General features: G+C 36.3%; 1 protein-coding gene across 3 annotated transcripts in view; it reads left to right on the top strand.

Moving 5' to 3' along the window:
• ARHGEF7 (Rho guanine nucleotide exchange factor 7) overlaps nucleotides 1–17332 on the top strand; it is a 149030-nt gene extending 131698 nt beyond the window's left edge. For 2 of the 3 annotated variants that reach the window (XM_063459854.1, XM_063459868.1), the window contains 5 exons: nucleotides 1253–1342; nucleotides 3902–4078; nucleotides 13400–13499; nucleotides 15413–15467; nucleotides 16288–17332. In XM_063459854.1, the coding sequence (XP_063315924.1) occupies nucleotides 1253–1342; nucleotides 3902–4078; nucleotides 13400–13499; nucleotides 15413–15467; nucleotides 16288–16410 (545 nt within the window). In that variant the 3' untranslated portion in view covers nucleotides 16411–17332. The remainder of the gene's footprint in view (nucleotides 1–1252; nucleotides 1343–3901; nucleotides 4079–13399; nucleotides 13500–15412; nucleotides 15468–16287) is intronic. The other variant, XM_063459861.1, reaches the window with a different exon arrangement.
• The last annotated feature ends 5122 nt before the right edge of the window (nucleotides 17333–22454 follow it).

The raw sequence follows: 22454 nt of genomic DNA, 5'->3' as shown, positions 1-22454 counted from the left end.
CACACACACACTCTGACAGGCTCTCACACACACACACACACACTCTGACAGAGACTCTCTCTCTCTCTCTCACACACACACACACACACACACTGACAGAGACTCTCTCTCTCTCACACACACACACACACACACTGACAGGCTCACACACACACACACACACACACACACACACACACACACACACACTCTGACAGACTCTCACGCACACACACACACACACACACACACTCTGACAGACTCTCACACACACACACACTCTGACAGAGACTCTCTCACACACACACACACCCTAAGACAGGCGCACACACTCTCACTGACTGGCTCGCACACACTTTTACCCTGTCAAAAGGCTTACACACATACACTCTCTCTTGACAGACACACACTGACAGGCTCACACACACACACACACAAACACACTGACAGGCTCACACACTGACAGGCTCACACACACACACACACTGACAGGCTCATACACACTTACATTTTTGTTTTAATTGAAACCCACTCAGCCTCCCTACCTTTGGGAGAGCTGAGTGGGTCTTTCCCTGGGGTCCAGTGGGGCTGCTCTCCTCCTGTGTGCGAGGGAGCAGTACTCTGCCTGTAGCTCCTCTCTGCTCCCTCACGCTCTGTAATGATGCCTGGGCCGGAATGACGTCATATTCCGGCTCCCGGCATCATTCGACCGCGCGAGGGAGCAGAGAACAGCTGCAGACAGAGTACGGCTCCCTCGCATGCCGCCCACAATGCTCCTGCGGGCGGCCGCCCGCCTCCATGCTACTGCTGTCTCGGCCTGCCACCCTTTAATGTTCCACGTGACGGCCGCTGGCAAAACCCAGATGCCAGGGCGAAATTTAGTCGCCATGGTGACCTGAAGCCTGGGATTTGTCGAGCCTTGCCCTAAGGGACAGCATTTACCACTTTTGTCCAGCGTGAAAATTTACCATTAATGACAACTCTCTGTACTCTAGTTCACACATGTTATGCATATGTTTATGGAGGTATATAGTGATTTTAGGAAGAGAAAAGATAGGTTGATATACTTGGCTTTTTATAGATTGTATACACAAACTAGTAGTGTGGTGTAAACCTCCTGTTTAGAGGACTGCATTTAGCATTTATGGCTTTGCGTGTTTAAGCTACTCTAACTACTCAGTAGATCAGTTGCTTTGAAACCCACAATAATGGGGTTAATTTCTTAAAAATCCTAAAATGTGCTAACTGATTCTTATATATTGTTTTCTTACAGGTACAGCTGCACTAGAGGAAGATGCACAGATTCTAAAGGTCATTGAGGCCTACTGTACCAGTGCCAAAACACGCCAAACCTTAAATTCAAGTGAGTGTCTTTTTACGGTCTACTGAATGCATTGCTAGCAATGTACCTTGTTTCAGATCTTCCTACAATGACATTTTGTATTGATTAGAAGTACCCCAGAAATGCTAGGATACTTTTTGTGAATTTGCAATATAAATCAGAAAGTGGTAAACTACTGGAAAGCTGTATGATTTATTTGTGAACACGTGTATTCATATTTTCTACAGTCATGCACTAAAACACCAGCATTTTTTTTTGTTGGGCTGGCCATTGATCTTGCAGCTGCTTACATAGCAGTTAATGAGCAGATATAAATGTAATAATGAACACTGTAGAAGGTTTATATTCAAACTGTGTCATAAGTGTGTTTGTGTGTGTGTTCATGTACATGCACGCACACACACTCATTGAAATGCAATGTATTGATATCCATCTCTTTTGTGCTCTAATTTAGAATGTTTTCCTTGTGCTGTTGTGTACTAAAAGTCCAAATATGTCCATGTTTGGTTTAGTGTTTTTTCATATTTCCCCTTTAATTTTTTTATACTTAAAATTCAGTTTTACATGCTTAGTTTTCAAAGCCTGGAGGAGTACTCAGACTCTGAAGCACTCTAACTGCCCCTATTTTAACACATTAAACAATTTAAGGAGCAGTTTTCATGAATGTTACCCATACTAAAGTACATATAAGGAACATTTACACTGTACTTTTTAAAACGGCAAGTTTCTTTCAACAGTTGCTGTTTAGTGTATATTAAAAATAATGTATAACAGTCAATCAGCACCTTCCAAAAGGATTTTTGAAAATGTTAATGCACAGAGGTGTAATGTAAGAAGAACTGAGATTAGATTGTTTGTTTCCGAAACAAGATAAGTAACTACATGCACCACTATTGTCATTCAGCTATGTGTTATTTTACAAATAGTAGTTTTGACTCATTAATTTGAAGTTCCATATTGAGAATGTTAACGCAATCATTGAAGGTTTCAGGGTTACAAAAAGTATGTTCAAATATTATATACATTTAAACAGTGGCTTTCAGAAAACCACCTTCCCTTATTACACTTATTTGTTAAACGCACTGCTTAAGAATAAGAATTTACACATCTGCTAAGGACATCCAATAGTTAAAATGTTCTTTAACAGGGCCTTATGTATACTAAAGGCTTCATAACAAATAGCAAGTTTTTAAATCATCCAGGGAATAAAAAAAGAAATATTTTATTTAGGATCTATAGACTCTGTATTTGTAATGCCTGTCACCCTTCACTATTTTACCGAGCTTGTGTTTTATGTTTTTTTTTTGTTTGTTTGTTTTTTACCTGGTGAGATGGATTTTTTTTTTCAGTTCTATTATGCATCAGGTAAGATGAGATACCACAGTTCTGACAACATTAAAGGAAATGTTTTGCATGGACTCCAACCTGCGTTCTTCACAAGTCCAACAAAACTGTACCCTTTTTTCTATTACTATTTCCTGCTAATCTGCTTAAAAATTCACACCCTAAATCAGCTTTTCCCATGTGCTTTGCTTATTGAGCTATGTTTTGATGTACTTGATAAAATCAAAATGAGTTGGCTGTTGCAGCCCCATAGATATTATTTCCACCTCTTCCATTCTGCCTTGCTTCCATATTTTAATTGTTTCTGCTGTGCATCTTACTAGCAGAAATATAACTCTTAGAATATTTTAATCATTACGGTGCAAACTGAATTGTGTAATTTTTGTTTAAAATCTTGTTTTTTTCATGTATTATCTTAAACTAGCAACAAGATCATAAATTACCAGTTTTACTAACTGTAAAAAAAAAAGTAACATAACATTTGCATTATCACCACCTAATGTTTCCTGGGTAATGTTAATGGAAATGCAAGGTACTGCCCTAAGAGTTATGTAATAATAATAAAAAAAAAAGATACCGTACTCAGAGCTGATATGACCTGTGGTCACTCAGTATGATGAACTAGTGATATCAGACAACTCTAGTGGGACCTTTTTGTCTTTAAAAAAAAAAAAAAAAAAGTGTAGCCTTTACATTTCTGTTACCAGCTTTAATGCTTTGAAGATTAACATTTGTGGAATCCATGATCATATATGGTTTAAGTAAGTTTCAAACCAATAGCTTACACTCTGCTAATATTCATAATAAAAATAAAATGGTGCAGTTGACCTGAGCAAATCTAAGGCTTGCATTTACACATCATTAAATGTACATGCAGGCTTTAGAAAATATATTTTGGTCCAATAATTCTTGCAGACCCTTTTAGAATTAATATCTCCACAAAACTAGTCGCTAAGCATTTTATAAAATGCATCCACACTGCACAGGTTTATTCTCCCTTTGGCTGCACAGTCTTATCTCATAAACAAAATAACTAATGAAATTTGCAAATCTTTTTAACAGTCTTTTCTTTTTCCCCCTTTTCTTCCCATCACCCTTTTTTGCTTTTTTTTGTTTGTTTTGTTCCATGTTCTTTTTTTGGTTGTGGCTATTCCTGTCCTTTTTCTCTTCCTTTGTTCCTTTTTCCATCTCTGCCTCTCCACCATTTGCCATTTCATTTCATCCATACATCCTTAGCATGGCAAGGCACTGACCTGATGCATAATCACGTCTTGGCTGATGATGACCAATCAAGTCTAGACTCCTTGGGTCGTCGCAGTAGCCTTTCTCGTATGGAGCCTTCAGACCTCTCCGAAGACTCTGACTATGACAGTGTATGGACAGCCCATAGTTACAGAATGGGGTCTACTTCTCGTAAGAGCTATTGCTCATATATCTCTCACCAGAACTAATGCACTTCTAAACTTTTTTTCTTAACAAAATGCTTGTTCTACCACAACCTACTTTTTCTTAGATGTTTACTTGTGTTCCTTGTCTTTTAATGTCATTGTTTTATGAACTGCGGTAGTCTCTGGTACCTTCATATTTGTGGAACAAGATTCTTTTTTTTTCTTTTTTCTCCCAGATAAAAATACTCTGTGGGAGAAAAAAAAAAAAAAAGGAAACATCCACAAAGGTAAAATGTATATTCATACATATATTGATGATATACCTCACACAAATTCTCCTAATGCTTGTGGTGAGTTTTTAAGCTTAAGATGTGAGGAAATCTGAGGATATTTTTTATTTTAGTTTTTTTAAACTCTCTGACAGATAAGATACTCGGTCTTTCTTTTAGTGATTATTTTATGTGCTTTTTATTTTGTAACACAAATAATTGAATCCGTATGGATTTGTGAGGACTTTTGTGTACAATCTAATTTTGCATAGATGTAAATCACAAATAATGCTTGTTACTAAAACAAGACATTTCTGTGGAGAGGGTTCGATGACCTGCACGTCTGTCTAGTTTTGAATGCACGGCATAACGCAAGACATGGTATTACAATGTATGTTCATTTAACCACTCCGTACTCAGTGAAAATGAACACAATTGGCCTAACCACTTTCCCACCATTACAGCTGCCATACTCATGGTTTCTTTGTCTTCGATTGGGGCATGCATATATGTGTATATCTATATATCAGTATTTATTTTCTTTTCGTCTGTATTAAGCTCTTATTCCCCAAGATTGACTGCTTTAATTAAGTTGCATTACCAGTTAGCATTTTAAGAGTTGTCATGCACAGTCGCAAACGTTTATTATGGGTTGCCAAACAAAAACACTATAAAACGGATTAAAAGTATATTTATAGTATTTAAATGTTGGTTTACAACATGTTATAAATGCAAGGAGCAGGAAGAAGCTGGGGGAGTAAATCCAAATCAAGGGACTATCCATGATAGTTGGCATATGCAATGGTAAAGCTGTTTGTTGCCATTTATTATATGGCCATATGTAATGTGTTGTAGGTTCTTATACTTGAATAGTATTTATGATGTAACTGAAACTATGAATTGGAATCCTAAACATTTTTTTCATTATCTATTGTTTGTTTATTCCTTAGAAACATGGCCAGCTATCTGGTATTGTTAGCCCTTACACTAATTTGGAGCGATTACTTTTTTTTCTTTTTTTTAAGATCCAGATCAAATAAATCCTGCATTAAATTTTTTTTAATAACATTTGTACCCATGCATATTAAGAACAGCTATTGTGTTAACTAAAAGAATCTTAGTTTTTATGCAGCCAGGGCTGGGTCTTTCGATGGGACAAATTGAAAGGCCGATGTTTTCACCAGCCTTTTGCAGTTTCAAATGTTTACTTTAATGTCGAAAGTATATTTACTTAATGCATTGTCACATAGGATAATTTTACTGTATTTTACTTAAACTTGCACATCATTATTTATTTCTAGAAATACCTTTTTTTTTTTTTTTTAAGTGAACCCATCACTTTCTATTTTCTAAACCTACCTTTTGCACTTCATTATACTTAGGAGACTTAACAAGTGGTGTTCACCAATCAGAGTTACCAATACAAAACATACCTTTAACTTGTATGTATGCCAATTACAGCAATCATAGTAACTATTTATCAGAGTATTTGTACAGTTCATCTATTAAGGTTTGGAAAATATATTCAGTACAGTGATCAAAGGGAGCAGTTAAGCAAATTTAATGTCTGCCACTTAATCTGATCTCTCCTGAACTAAATAGTCACGAATATTTACAACTTTAAAAACTGCGAGCTTTATTATATCATATTGTTATTACAGTGCTATAAATACTTTACTTGATTTAAGATTATCTTGTGTATTTCTGTGTGTGTGTATATGTGTATGTGTACATATATATAAAATGTGTATTCACATTACTGTATATATTTTTTAATTAAAGTCTAATTAACAATTACTATATAAAGTTACCCGGACATTCTCAAATTGTGAAATCAACGTAGATGTACAGATTTGTAGATATACTTATTTGAGTATGGCTTTCTCCACCTCCAGTAATCCCTGAAGTCTTGTATGTATGTGTTTATAAATATATATATATATGTATATATTTGTGTGTGTCTGTACTATACACACTTAGCAATTTGACTGGCACAGTATTTATATTACATTTTAATCTGCATAAAGTGACAGAGTTCAGCCTTGACAAAAGACACTTCACCCTCTGAGCACTGTACGAATACAATTGTCACAGGTAATTTTTGGATTTAATATGTTCACACATAGGGCCAATTAAAAATAACTATTTAGTAGATATACCCCAATAAAAGCATGCATTTAATTAGGCATTTTTGTCATTGGTGGTATCTCAATGAAAAATCTCTCGTCTGCAGCCTTTGCAAGTTCTCCCCTCTTAACAGAGCCCAGACTTCCTGTGGCGGTCCAATCACATACATCCCAATACAGCTCACTGAGAAGTCTTTGAAGGCAGGTGCTCTGGGCAATTGCCTGCCTCTCCACTGAGCTAAACTACCAGAAAGTAACAGGACTGGTTGTTTGACAGCCAGGGCACAGGACACTGCTTGCACATCGAGTACTTCAGCAACGTGAAGTGCTTTAAGTGCTGTAGTGTCCCTTTAAATATAGGGTTATGTAAACATAACATAAGTACTGAAGAAGTAAATATTAAAGCATCCAGTATCTCTTAATTTGTAGTTAACTAAAAAAACAGCCTTATTTATTTTTCCACAAAATGGCATTTGTTTACATAAGACTAACATGTAGTTTCTTATGTTTTTAAATATTTGAAGAACAAAGTATTTTTTTAATTATTAGAATCTCCATGTTCGTGTTTGATTTTCTGTTCATTAAAGCAGGTCTGTCATCCAGGAGCTTTTTTAATAAAATGTAAGTCTTTATTAAAAACTAGCTATTTGCTTCATTTTATTTTCCCTTTTATTTTTCTAATTTATACATAAGGCAAAATATCGACTGCATTGTCTTATGTATAGCTTTTTTCAAAGGCTACAGAGGTCAAGAAAAGTTTTTTTTTTTTTATGCTTTTGAAGTTTGACAGCTCTTGTCACTAGCATTTTCGTGTACCACGCACAACTGGAATCTATGGAGTGTTTCTTTAAAACGCCATAAGCACTACAGCCCACTGTAACCATTATAGTGGCAAGAGTTTTGGCCACTGCACTGTATGCGGCTTCTCCTGCTAGAGATGCCAGATGTCTTCACTGAGTTGAAGCAGGACATTCCTGGCACCGTGACCACTGCAGTGTGCTGTAGTGGTTATGGTGTTTTCAGTATTCCTTTTAAATGTGCATGTGTGGAAAGAGCTCCATGATTTCAACTATCTGCAGGCATCTTTGCTAGGTTCCGTTTAGTTTTCTCAGAAGAATTGAGTGACAGGGAGAAAATGGCAATGCAGCAACTGCAAATCCCCTGCCTCCCTTAAAAAAACAAAAAAGTGTTAACTTTCTGGTTTCCATGACATCTGTGGTAAGAGAACCACACAGGTGACGTGGCTACTTTATTAGAACATGCTTTCACGTATGGGGTGATTTTTCCTCTTTTTAGAATAAAATTTGAAATGTCAGATTTTACAGTAAGTATTAAGTTACACTTTAATATTGAATGTTTGCGGTTTTGTTTATTTTTAGATTTATTATTTATTAAATAATATAAAAAAAAAACATATGTTTCCATATAATCTTATGGAAAGTGGCAAAACGTGGCTGTGCATTTTTTTTTAAAAAAAAAGAATAAATGTAATTATAACACAATGGATCTTAGAAACTACTCCCTGATAATAACACTAGAGTTCTTAAAAACTGTATTCTGAAATGTAGCCGATTTCTAAACTGAGCTGCAGATAAGATAATAAAAAAGGATATTTCAGCCTGGCATAAAGCTTATAAATATCAGAATATGATGATGACATCGATTGCCATTAATCTTTAAGTACATGCATTCAAATTAGCCCTCCAATATGGCCCTATGCAGAGGCATTAACTTGCCTGAGATCATCACTATTGATAATCTCAGCTGGTGGAGGAGCGGTGGCCATGGCGAAACCTGTGTGCTGAGTGAAGGTAAGTAAATCTTCTTTACTCAATTATTTTAGAGTGAATCTCTAAATATAAATAGTAGAGAAAAGGCTCTAACGTTAGGAATACACTTTTGTGTTCCTTTAACATAGTGACTATGACTTTTATATTTTGTGAATAATTATTCAAAAGTGGCGTCTTAGGTACATTTTTGGCAAACTTGAACCTTTAATCCTCAGTAAAGTGAATTTCAACTTTTGATCAAACTGAAAACATAGATGGCTTTCCCAGTTTAGCTGTCACTCAGCAGCGAATGACAACTGCCTCTTTTGTGCCTTCAATACTCCTGAGAGAGATTGAGAGTTGATTGATGACATTGAGGCCTATAAGGCATCATTGTGCCTATATGTCAATATAGTAATATTAATTTGCTGCTAATAAAGATTAATTCCAGGTCTTATCACAGTCTTGTCTGCTACAACACAGTCCAACATAATTTTTACTTCTGCACCCTTGCTATAAGTTTAGAATGTCCATTAAATGTAATACGGTCACATACATTAAAGAAGAATGAAAAGAAAAATACATATTTTATGTCCGCAAAAATGTTATGTACTATGAAAGGTGTGTGTGCCAAGTTTTTGTTCTCCTTTTGTAACTACATGCGAAGATGTTTTGTTTGTGCATACAGATAATTGCTTTATTCACACAGGTCTCTATTCACAGTAGTGATTTTTAGTTTAAACCAAGGAGGATTAAGCCATGACTCTCCAGATGATAATGCTTTATAATTCCCCTGATACTTACCCTAAAAAACTTGCTATGGGCTTACAGCAGAGGAGGATCGTGGGGCTTATAGTTAGCAACCAGTTGAAGAGACACAGATGTCCTCTACATTCCCTGGCAAAATACCTGGGTCAGCAGCAATATATTTTGAATATCACTTTTGGCTAGACTCTAGAAAGTGAACAGTAAAGAGTCTATTTTTCAAAGCCTCAGTTGTGGTGAATTGCTAAGTAAATTGTGTGGGGGGAAAAAAATAAAAAGTTGAAAAAAATGAACCTGTAAAATTATCCTAACTGGCAGAGTATGAATTTCACAACTTGGAGTTAAATTGTGCATACTATATGTATAGGAACAAAATATGGTAATAACCGATTCACAAACACAGTATAGTAACTTGTGTAATACTTTAAAAAAAAAAAAAAAAAAAATTTTGTGTATGCACTGGAAAATTATGAACTAGTAGAAAGAGTTTTGCAGTTTTTTTTGTTTTGTTATTTAAAAGTGATGTTAACAGGTGTGATACTCTAAAAGTCCCCATGTTTCTATTTTTGTGAGAATTAAGTGAACAATTTGTTTATGCAATTCTGTAACCTGTATATCCATGTACATACTGATACAAAAGTTAGGGATGTTGTGTCCAAATGATATTAATTCATTTAATACTTTTCAACACAAATGAAATGTTTTCTGGTTTCTTAGTGTTCCTTTTTTTGTAAGATAGAATTTGTCTATGTTATAATGTGTTTGTTATTCTCGCTAAACAAAATGCACAGTGTGAAACGTTTTCTGTGCGTTACCTTCTACCAAGGGGTCATTGCAATGGCAGGCCGATCAAATCCTCAAACAACCTTCTCCCCAGATGTATATCTGAATGTTGTATTGTACAGTATTCATATGCTTTGTGGTTGGTATGAAACTGAAGTATTTGTTTTATATATAAAAAAAACAACAAAAAAAACAAAGAAATAAGAGAAGTTTCTGTTCTGTACAGTTGAAATAAATTTTGACTTTGCTAGTCTTTGTCTTCAACAGTGAATTATTATTTGGGAGAAGTGATGGCTTCCACTCACTCCATATTCTCATTTAACGCTTGTCTCACTCCATTTGCACTGGTAGTGAAGTGTAATTTGCGATTCCCTCTTTGGGAATACAGATTTGTATTTCACTGCCATGTACCCATGGAACTAATATTTGTTAATCCATGTCATGGACGTAAACACAAAAACACCACATGAAACAGTACAATAAAAATAAAGGCGCACTTTAAGCAACATAAACAATACAGCTCGCTGTAGTTATTAAGCCTTTTGTTCAATTTGCCAAAAATAATGTACTATCAAAATGCCCTGGAGCATTTTGGCAAAAGCCAGTTATTTCCTGCCTGTCCGAGTCTGCCCTCTCCCCGGGACAGAATGTCCAGACTAGACAAAATTAATATTGATAATGCAGAAGTGTTAAATCAACATTATTAATGAACTTGAGGTTTCTGAGTGCTGTGGAGAGTCTGGTTTCTTTCAAACCATTGCTAAACCAGAAACAAGCTATAGTAGTTATGTTTATTAGTCTAATTTAGTTTGTTTACACCTGATAAACACCTTAGGTGAAATACATTGTAAATAATATTATAGAAATGTAATTCTAGAACTAAAAATGGTGCCTATCTTGCCTGGTACTCACATGTAATACAGAGGAGATAAGGCTATCCAGGTGCCAACCAAAAATATTTGAACAATGCAAATTGTACAGCAGTCTGAGGTGCTGCTATCACCACACTTTGGCTCCTACAGTGGATAAACATGACAGAAACAAAGGAGGGAAACGTTCCAATAATTTATAGCTTAAAAATTATCTTAAGAAGTGGGTATCTTGGACATGGGGATTACCACTACACGAATGTGATTAGAATAACAAACGCTTTCTTGGATTACTGGTATGCTAGATATATATATAGTATTAAACATCCGCAGTGAAAGTCATTTCTGAAATTTAAATCAAATGTGCAAAACTTGTATACAAAGTAATGTTTGTTTACATCATAAGGAGGATTTGTAAGTTGATTTCCCTACCCTGACTTCCTTGGTGTTTATGAGAGAAAACAAAATACATTTTCTACAGGTCATTGCGAGTACAGTCCCACACAGAAGAATTTGAGGTATTGAATATTCATTGCTTGGCATTATGAAACCAATGCTTGACTGGAGCAGTTCCTTTCTGCAGATTGTTTACATTACAATGCAATTTAATCTAGTGTTATGCATATCTATTGTACCAGTGGAGTTATGCAGCCTATAAAAATTAGTAATCACATTTTTAACAGATCTTAAGAGTTGGATCATATTTGGAGCCAAGTAATGAGGTACCTTTAAGAGTTATGTATAAAGAACAGTTCTGGTGCAAAGGTCAAAACTTTCCATGGTTTTCCATGGTAATTGCTGTCAACATCTTACCAGAATTTTTCTTTTCACATAACCACATGTTTTTATCTCACAGAATGCCACACCATGATTAATAATTCTAGGGGCATTTACATAAGCCTTTACTGAGGAATGATAAAAACATTGGTGTTAGGCTGTAGTAAATATTTTTTTATTTTCCCATGTAGACAATCCTAACTTTATGACATTTTCCTACCACCTTTTTCCCAGGAATTGTGTGTTAATTGCAGCTATTAATTCTTCTGCATGTTGCCTGATGTTAATGTACATACTGTAGCTTAACATCAATGTCAAACTTTAAGGATCACTCCAGTCTGCAGTATTGTTTATGGTGCCAGGAGTGCTCTGATGCACTCCCAGAGAAATCTGTCAAGCATTTTAGCACAGTTTGACAACATACCTGGGACCCCCAGGTGCCAGCATTATATTAAGTTGTCTCCTGTAGGAGAAGCTGGATGGTTTCACTGACCTAAGCAAATCCAATGCAGGACCAACACTTGTTGGTGAGACCGCTCATCTGATGCTCTCAGTCAGCTCTGTGGAGCTTACCAGATTTTCCTAAAGGAGAATCTGTAAGCAGGTGCTTGGTGGGACAGATCTGACAAGTAATTTGTGGAGGATGCCACTCCTGGCTAGTGGTTATTGTGCACTAAAGTTCCTTTTAATATTCTTTGACTATGATGTCATAGGCCTGCTAAAGTTACTTAACCCCTTAAGGACACATGACGTGTGACATGTCATGATTCCCTTTTATTCCAGAAGTTTGGTCCTTAAGGGGTTAAAGGGACATTCTAAGCATCATAGCCACTGGCTTTTGCATTAGTAGAGCAATGATGGGCAGCAGTGACGGGTTGATAGTGTTGGCTGATGGCTCTCAAACTATCACTGCTACCCATTGCTGGTTTTAAATAGTATGGCTAAATGAGAATTTTATACTCTGAATTAATTATAGTTATATTGGAGACAGAGCCATAGGTTCCCAGGCACTCTCATTCAGTGTTAAATTGTTCAAAAAAGGTTTAACACTAAACACTTGGATGGCGCCAGGGGACTCCAGGGAAACACTTACAGAGCCGCAATGTAAACATATGTTTAAAATGAATGGTTAGCACTCATCGCACACATATCAAAATCATTAAAAAAAATATTAAATAAAATAAACTTTATTATTGCAACTCAACTGTACTTTTTTTTTTACAATTTTGTGAAGTGTTTGGGTAAAGGATTACAAAACACATCACTGGTGTGATTTGCATGTTGCATAGTGAGACTGTTCCATGTTAGTGGATGTTTGTGTTAATGTAAAAACAAAAATTGTGTCAATGTAAAAAATGAAAGAAAAAAAAAGACCCTTTTAGGGTCGAACATGACAAGTTTGCCAAATTATGTAACACTGCTTTTGTTTTTTTGTTTTCTTTCTTTTTTTCTTTTAAATTTTTGTGTTTCCTTTTGAAATGCCTGTTTTTAGGTAAGTCTTTCAATGTTAAACCTATTCAGTGTGTTGTAATGCGATGTGTAGCCTGTTTGTAATAGTTGTGTATTTCTTTTTGGTACTGAAAAGGTATGTTGGATAACAAAAGGGTCCTGCCTGTAAATGTTGATATTAATTATTTTGATCAGTTTCATTCTTGAAGTCCCATTTTATCTAATGTATGTGAGAAGTGAGAAGCTAAGAAATGTTATATGTATGTGCATTGGGTTCATTTCACAAGCTGAAGATTATTGGATATTCAGTCTGTGCTCTATAGATTTTTTTGCTTCTATTATGCTAATTTTACCTTAGAGAAATAGTTCTTACATTGTGTTAATAGAATGTGCCTGCGTTAACCAACTATTTGTCAGTGCTGAATAAATCGACTGTGACAGGTTTCTTACCAAAGAATGATGCCAAAGCTGCACCAGTAATAATTTGATTGATTCCCAATTACTGTTTTCTCACCTTGCACATTAATTCCCTTCCTCAGGTTCCCGCAAAGAGTCTGCTCCCCAGGTATTACTTCCTGAAGAGGAGAAAATTATCGTAGAAGAAACAAGAAGTAATGGTCAGACTGTTATAGAAGAAAAGTGAGTTATGCTTTGTCTGCACTGTTCTTAGATTTAAAATCTCACCAATAACCAGCATAGACATCTTCATATTATATTAAATTATTATCTCACAGTATAATATAGTATTGCCCATCTTCCCAATTTTTGGAACATGAGTATATATTTTCTAGTAAGTCGTATAACTGTCAAAAATGTTGTAATAACATGGATTGCCATTGCCTATAATGAGTGAAACCTCTTTGTTTGCCTTTTTTTTTTCTTTTTTATTGTTTTTAAATAAATTCTGTTTGTGACCCATGAACTACCAACAGAGACTTATGGGATATGCACATTGCACACATTGAAAACAGTGACATGACCAGTAGGTACTGTGAAATATCTGTCATTGTTGGACCTTGATATAGCTTTAGATTTAGTCATCTGGGGATACCAGGTAAGTATAATTTTGTTTTAATGTTTAGACTAATTACTGTAGTATTGTGGCAGGGGAATACATGTCATCATAACCACTACATAAGACTATAGTGGTTATGGTATCTAGTCTTCCCCATAATAAGACATACATATATAGTTAGCCATTCATATACATGTAATCACCAACACATACTTTGCTACACATCCCAGACCAACATGTAATCACCAACACATACTGTAATTTATGCATAAATAAGCACTTACATGCATACACAGGCACACGCTGATACACACAAAATAAATAAAAAGCACAAATACATACACACTGACATGCATACACAGGCATATCCTGGCACGTAGACACTGACTTATGCTAAGAGACATTCACAAATATACACTGACACAAACTCACAAACATAGAGATATACATTAGCACATACACGTATGTTCCTGCCTCATTTACCTACTGTATGAGGAGTAAGGGAGAGAGCTCTTGATCCCCGTTGTCCAAGGTTGCAGACTCTGCCCTGCCCAGTCTTCCCTCTTGTTCCCACTTCATAAGATGGACACTCTCAATAAATATATATAAATATTTAAAGGGAAGGTCTAATATATACATACATATATATATATATATATATACATACACACACACACACTAATCGGCCACAACATTAAAACCACCTGCCTAACTTTGTGTAGTTTTCCATATGATGTCAAAACATTTTTAATGTGTCGAGGTATGGACTCTCCAAGACCTCTGAACATGTCCAGTGGTGTCTGGTACCAAGACATTAGTAGCAGATCTCTTAAATTCTGCAAGTTGTGAGGTTTTGCTTCAATGGATCAGATTTGTTATTCCAGCACATGCCACAGATGCTCAATTGTATTGAGCTAGGGAATCTGTAGGCCAAGGCACCACCTTGAAGTCTTTATAATGTTCCTCAAAACATTCCTGAACAATTGCAGTGTGGCAAAGTGCATTATCATTCTGAAAGAGGCCACTGCCATCCGGGAACACCTGCCATGAAGAAATGTACGTTGTCTGCAACAATCTCTAGATTTGTGGTACTTGTCCTAGTATCATCCAAGTGAATGACCAGACCCAAGGTTTCCCATCAGAACACTGTCCAGGGCATAACACTGTCTCCACCAGCTTGCCTTCTTCCCGTAGTCCATCGTGCTGCCATCTCTTCCCTAGGTAAACAACGCATATGCATCCGACCATCATGGCTGCTCAGCCAGATGAAAAAAAGTAAAGCTGTCTCAATAGAATTTATAAAGAGAACAGGGAAGAGTTACTCTATAGTACAAGATCATGGGTAAGCTATACTGACCCGTGATGATAATTATAGATCTATGATTGTCTTTGTGATTGGTTTGTGTTTTTGGACTTAGTATTTTTATTAGTCAAGCAAAACAAATACATGTCTACATAACAAGAAATACAATATTTTATGTTGGTTATGTCTTGAGAACTAGTCTGTAATTTTAAGTATTGCATTTTGTGTTTTCAGGAGCCTGGTGGATACAGTATATGCATTAAAAGATGAAGTTCAAGAACTTAAGCAGGTTTGCATTTTTCAGCAACTTTTTTGGTCAAATTCATCTTTTTATTTTTATTTAAAGGGACACTATAGTCATCAGAACAACTACAGCTTAATGTAGTTCTTCTGGTCAGTATAATCATTGCCTTCAGGCATTTTCATGCAAACACTGCCTTTCAGAGGAAAGGCAGTGTTTACATTGCCCCTAGGGACACATCCAATGGGCCACTCCTTTGATGGCTACTGGAGATGCTTCCTGGCTCAGTGCTGCACAGTTGGCAGCACTGCCGTTCAGCGTCTCCATGCTCTGCACCTCTATGAAGAAGTGCTGATTGGCATTGGCCCGCACGGCAATGGAAATAAGGTGAGTTTTTTACCTTTTCTAAGGGGGATGGGGAGGAGGAGGGGGGGGGAGGCGGGGGCAAGCCACCTAAATGGTGGGTTTAACACTACAGGGTCAGGAATACATGTTTGTGTTCCTGACCCTATAGTGTTCCTTTAAATATTTTTTTTTTTATTTGACTGAACTAGATCAATTAGGATTTTGTGATTCATTTATAGTTTGACGTTTATTCATAATTTGTACTGGTAGTTTTCTGTATTGACCAGAAGAGGGAGCAGCAAAGATATGTCAAGTGTTTATTTCAAGGACCTATATAAAACGTGAATCTTGGTTTAAAAATATTCACATTTGTAATGAAATTGACGAGGGCAATAAAAATATGCATTTATTACTATTTCATAGGTAACTATAGTGCTAGGAATACAACATAGTTTTTCTAGCACTATCGTTTCCCTTTATGCAGCTAATATTTTATGTAATTTATTTTTAACTTCATCAACAGGACAGCAAAAAGATGAAGAAATCTTTAGAGGACGAACAGAGAGCTCGTAAGGAACTTGAAAAACTAATCAGAAAAGTCCTAAAGAACATGAATGACCCATCTTGGGATGAAACCAATTTATAATTGTGCACTCCGTGTCTTCCTATTTTCAAGCCAGGAAACACAATGCTTGAAACTGTTGTGACATGTAGGTCCATGACGATATCAGGAACACTGCAGAATATGACTTAACTGGATCTCAGACGAACCCACACTTCTACTGTATTGATGTCATTTTAAGGTGACTGCCGACCGACAGATCTTTCAAAAGCTGCAAGTGTAAAGCTCAAAGATTTTGAACAATACCAAATCTATAACACTTTCCACTTTACACATAAATTACCTCATTTTGCAGACAGTGCAGTTACAAACTGAAAATCTGTAATCCCTTCCCCCAATGATTTAAAAGAGCTAAAGATATAATAATTTTTTTTTTTTTTAAATATATTGTATATAGTGTTTTGAATGCATATTGTACGTGTAAGGCACTTGGGGGCAAAATCATCTTTATACATTTTATTTACACAACGGTCACATGTACATATTTTTACAGCCGCTTGCTTAAAATAAATGACTAGTAGCAGAACAAAAACTGACATCTCAAATGCTCTAAGATGATAAAGAAAACCGTTTGTTACATCATGTATTAAAGTAATTTAATTGCCTTATTTATGGATGTAAAGGGTGTTTAAATATAGAAGAAAAAAAAAACATGGGAAGCTAGAAACATTTTGATGAAAAACTGCTCACTAATAACTTGTGACCTGTGTTTATACATATATATATATTTATATTTATTGTTTTCCCCTAACACTAACCTGAATAATTTTGTTGGGCAACTAAAGATGTATATATCTACTTGCAGGGTTTTTCTATGCCAGTTTTCACTGTTACCAATTAACTTTGTACGCAAAAACTCTTTACTGTTTTCTGATTTAATTAAATTATGTGCATTTGTTACTTGACTGTTTGTCACTGCAACCAATTAAATATTGGCTATGGTGTATTTTTTTCTATTTGTTTTTTTGTTTTGTTTTTAAGTGGCCCATGATGTTCTGCATTCTACAGTTTTCATTGGCATAAAAATTGTGATTACTAGGTTGGATTACATTTTGGAAAACCCATCTTACCAACATTGAACAATATAATGTACACCTCTGTCTGTGCCAAGTGTTGAACCTATGTGTCTATTTGATACTCATTTTGAGACTTTTGAAGGGTCAGAAGACACTGAATTGTATCTTGAAAATATAGTGTTTCAAATTAAGTATGAACTTTTTTTTTGAAATCTGAAAACAGTGGACTTTGTCAAAGCACAGTTGTCCAACTTTATATTTTAATTTACTGCTGGGTGGGAGGCAGGGAACTGGAAGTGAATAGCAACATTATAAAAACTCCTTTTGTTGGACAACAATGCATTTATTTTTCAGTTTTAAAATCTACTCTAAATTTTACCTTAAAGGGTTACTTTAATCCTTTTTGGAGTGGTGGACCTTTTCTGTGTGAAATTTCATATTGATCACTATGCATAAGATTCCCCTACATGGAATCCACTAAAACCTGTAAAAGAAAAAAAAGGTTTTACTTACCTTGAATCCAGCTGTGGGTAAATCTCCCAGCACTGCCTTCCATGCCTTGTCCTCACATCACAGGGACAGCACACAGTCCAAACGCAGCCTTCTCTTAGAGAAGCCTGTGATTGGACCAATTGCTCACTCTGAGCCAGCGAAGGGAGGAAGGTGTTCTTTACAGACAAAAATGCTTTCAATGGAAGGAGGCAGGAGGGATCACCCACAGGTAGGGAGGGGGGAAATAACTTCCCCTTGCAGGTGTTCTGTTATCAAGAGGGAAATTTTAACATCTGTCTGCAGCATGCAGTGCACGCTGGTGACAGATGTAGAAAATGCACATAATTGACATTAAGCAGCCCGAAACAGAGTTCTGGGCTGACAATGTTACGTGCTGGGGCTGCAACTAGACTACAGTACTCAATTAGCAATATCTCTGGATTTTCGGTGTTTTAAGCTATAAAACTGCACATATATAATCTTACCGCCATGATAACTTGAAATCACTGAAGTGGCCATGGTGGTTGGAGTGACCCTTTAAATGAACTGTTTGTTCATATTTTGGGTAAAGGAAATGTACGTTTTTGGTAGTAGCCTAATATAAATGAGACATAAACAGTCTTCATGGAAATCTGTGGACTGAACAGAAACTGTTATGCTCCTTTGTGCTCATGATACCTGTCTTTCAAAAACTTTTCCCAGAATTGCTCAGCTTATATACCCCCCATAGAGTAATTACATATATATCCCTGACATTATGCAATCAAGAATGAATAAATTGAGGAGTGCTTTTCCATCAGCGAAGTTATAGATCTTCCTCTGCTGTATGTGCTAGAGAAGTGGCTGCTTAGCCAGTGCAGTGTGTATTTTATTCTCCATGATTGCCTTGAGATTCATATTTCATCAAGTGGATAATTGCACTAAAAGTCAAACGTTAGTGTTTGTTTTTGGAATTTTTGGCCAAAATACAATTAATGCATCTAATATGCAGGTTTAATGAACTATATGTTTAAACTTTTCAGTTATCCACATAGTATATGTTCATGTAGACAGATTTTGGATGTGGACAGCTGAAGGGCATAATCAGGGGTAATCACTATCTCTACTGATACAGTATATGCCTAGAATATAGCAAGTTATAGCTGGGTTGTCCCTCACCAACTGGTCTTCCTTCCTAGGCAAAACTAGGATCCATTCTACACCCGGTTTGAACTATATTCGGTACATTCCAATCTTTTGCCATTATTAAGTACGTGACGTGTTTAAATGATATGCATTTTTGATTTGTGAATAACAATCTGAAAAACAAGTGATGAGTTATTAATTGAAAAGTACCCGGATTAAGTAGTCATGTATTGAACATTTCAGCATTGCAATATTGAGGAGGGCTGGATAAAGAATTTTTAATTCTTATACACAAACCTGTTTTCTCGCGCTTACACAAAACTTCATTAATTAACATAGTATTCAGTATAGTATTGCACTAATAATTTCAAAGACAGACTTTTGGGGATTTTTCTCTAGTTTTATGTAACGTATTGCTTAAAAAGAAAGGATTAATGTTGACTAGACTGTAAAATTAGTGATACTTACCAAAAGAGTCAGACAATCTCCTCAAAACGGTAATTATTAATATGTACATGGCTTTATTAAGAATATGAGCAGTGCTCTACACTAATGCTATGGCTATGCCCACAAAACCAAAAGGGTTTTGGACTGTAGTATATTCACACAGGCTGTAATAAATGTACACTAAAATTAAAATATGAGGGGATGTTTTACTACATTTTGTGATGGTGTTCTGTTCCGCCCTTACTGGTGAGTTAAATGAAAAATACATGTGAATAACCAAAGTCTCTGTCACTAGAACATGTATACCCAGCGTAAAAGGTAGAATGCTGCAAGTTGTCAGCTCATGCTGTAATTATGGTGTGTTCAGCTAATTTCATGAGCCCTTACCCTTTATTTATACAAAATGTGTACACCATGCTATTATCTCATATTTTTCCTTTACAATACAATCATTTTCTATGCTTTATATACACTATTCATAAACGGGTTATTAATCTGCGATCTGGTAATTGTGACATGGACCACCGTCTACACATTGAACATTTGTAAGCAGCAACAGAAATGTTCGATGTTTAAACTTGCTGTTAATCTAAGAAAGAACAATATTTCGATGAAACCTATGTAGCATTGTGTTTGGTTTCAGTGACGCATGCGGTATCTTTGTTTGTTTTTTATTCAAAGTGTAATACTGGAGGATCATTGTACAGAGTCTCCTATTTGTCGTAGGTAATTGTTTACTAGGTTGGCACTATAACTTCATTGGTAAAAAGTTTCACACCATCCCATTTTGAGCAATGGAACATTTTGTGTAGGCGGTCATTTATTTTTATTGACCTCAGTACGAGAATACAAAACCATTTCTTCTGTCTATGTAATACAACAATTCTAATGTTCGTCTAATGAATGGTGCTTGGCAGATAGATATGTGATTTATACCATATCTGCGACCATCTTGATTGGAATAGTTTCATTGCATAGTAATATTTTTTTTTTTTCTTTTCTAACTCTTTTAAGGAGAAGCCAAGGGTTATCTAAGGCATTTTGCAAAAAGTGCTGTAGTTACATTATCAGCTCATCATCTTGTACTGTTCCATTAAAGACACAGCGAGAGAGTGACTGCTGTGTTGTAATAGTAAGTTAAACTTGCTGACAACTCAGTTACAGAGCTTATAATGCAAAATATTGACTTATTACTGACCATCACAATGTTTGTATGACTGCTGTATATAAACCTGTTTCCTTCCTTCAAAATAAAAGACCAGCTTTATATAATTCTTTGTGTTTTATTTTTGTTTTCTAAAATGGAATTCTTTCTAAAAGACGAAGATCAAACCAAGAAGTGAAAATATTGGAAAAACTAGTAGTTTGTTTTGTAATTCATTTATTTTTAAACCACTCCAGACTGCTGAATGCAAAGTATATTTTCTGATATATGTGAAAATATATATCATTCTGATAAATGTGAAAATACATAAACATGTCACATTATAGGGAAATATGCAATTATGCTAGCTTTTAATACACTGATCAATGTTGTAATGTGTACTTTAGACAGGCAGACACATTTAAAAACAATCCACAATTAGAATTTGTATTTTCTATTGAACCATGTCACGTGACCTTTTCACAGAGATGAAACATTTTACAATGCTTAATCTTTGCATTCTATCTTCTGAAACAAGCAAGTTCTTAGTGGTCTAGTTAAAGGAACACCTCAGTCACCAAATCAACTTTAGCTTAACAAAGCAGTTTTGGTGGATAGATCATGACCCTGCAGTCTCCCTGCTCAACTCTCTGCTATTTAAGAGTTAAATAACTTTGTCTATGCAGCGCTAGTCACACCTCCCTGCATGTGGCTTGCCCAACTAAACCTAAACACTTCCTGTAAAGAGTCATCTAATGTTTATACTTCCTTTATTGTAAATGCTTTTTAATTTACAATTTCTTGGCTCCTGCTTAATAACTTTCTAGACCCGGCAGGAGCCTCCTGTCTGTAATTAAAGCTCAATTTACAGGGATGGGGCTGGAACACCATGCTGAGTAGTCGCATGGAAGAACAGCTCCCATAATCTGCAAACCTTTTGATTCATAAAAGCAGTTTGGTCGATTGACTGGCATTGAAAAGTGGCAGTTAATGGCACTCTAAGGAGCTGGTTCTGAAGCTAGGTCTGTAATTCGTGTTTTAGCCCCTTGAGGGGAGAAATAACATCTCTATGACTGAGGCCTTCTCAGGCAGTGAGAGGGGTAGATGGCCGCTGCCATGTTATCCTGCTCGCCTACAACTGGCCGGATCCTTTGTTCCGCGTGGTGCTGGCCATGCCTCCCCCCGTTGGACCGGTGGGGGTCATTGCAATCTACCCTGAGGCCCTATTCTCAGCTATTTTGGTGGGAGGATTCACATACCTTTTATGGTGGCGACTGAGCATAAACTCAGAGCACTCCATGGAGAAGGTTTTCTCCCTCTGGGCTCTTGACGCCCTCTGTGTGCAAAGCTGAGCAACACCAGTCGTCTGAGTCACACACGGCTCCTAAAGCCAGGTCCAGGACACTAACAATTGACACAGAGGCCACCACAGTGGAGAGTATATTAGACCCCCAAAGATGGGCTACTTCACAGTTTATGGCGGACCTCCCGAGGCACCGGATCATGCATCTCTAATCACCACATCTGGCTATTCCGACTTGACTACCGCCGTGCTGCTGATCCTCGGCAACCTACTCCATGGCATCTAGCTGAATCGTTGCTGACTGACATGTCCCTGGTGGCGGACTGGTTGTATGCTAACAGGCCTATGTCTGAATACTGGGACTGTGTCTTACAGGTATTAATGGTTAGATGATCTCTACATGGCGACTGGGGGTGATTCTCAATGGGCTATTGTGCAGTCATTACAGTGGTTACTTTTACTCCTCTGACTGGTTATGTGCTTATGAGGGCCTAGGGATCTTTATTAGCCATGGAATGTTTTCCTTTGTTTTATTGTACTC

The sequence above is a fragment of the Pelobates fuscus genome, chromosome 1 (assembly GCF_036172605.1).
Source record: "Pelobates fuscus isolate aPelFus1 chromosome 1, aPelFus1.pri, whole genome shotgun sequence".
NCBI lineage: Eukaryota > Metazoa > Chordata > Amphibia > Anura > Pelobatidae > Pelobates > Pelobates fuscus.
The sequence above is the reverse complement of the archived record's forward strand: the minus strand, read 5'-3'. Positions and strand labels throughout refer to the sequence as shown.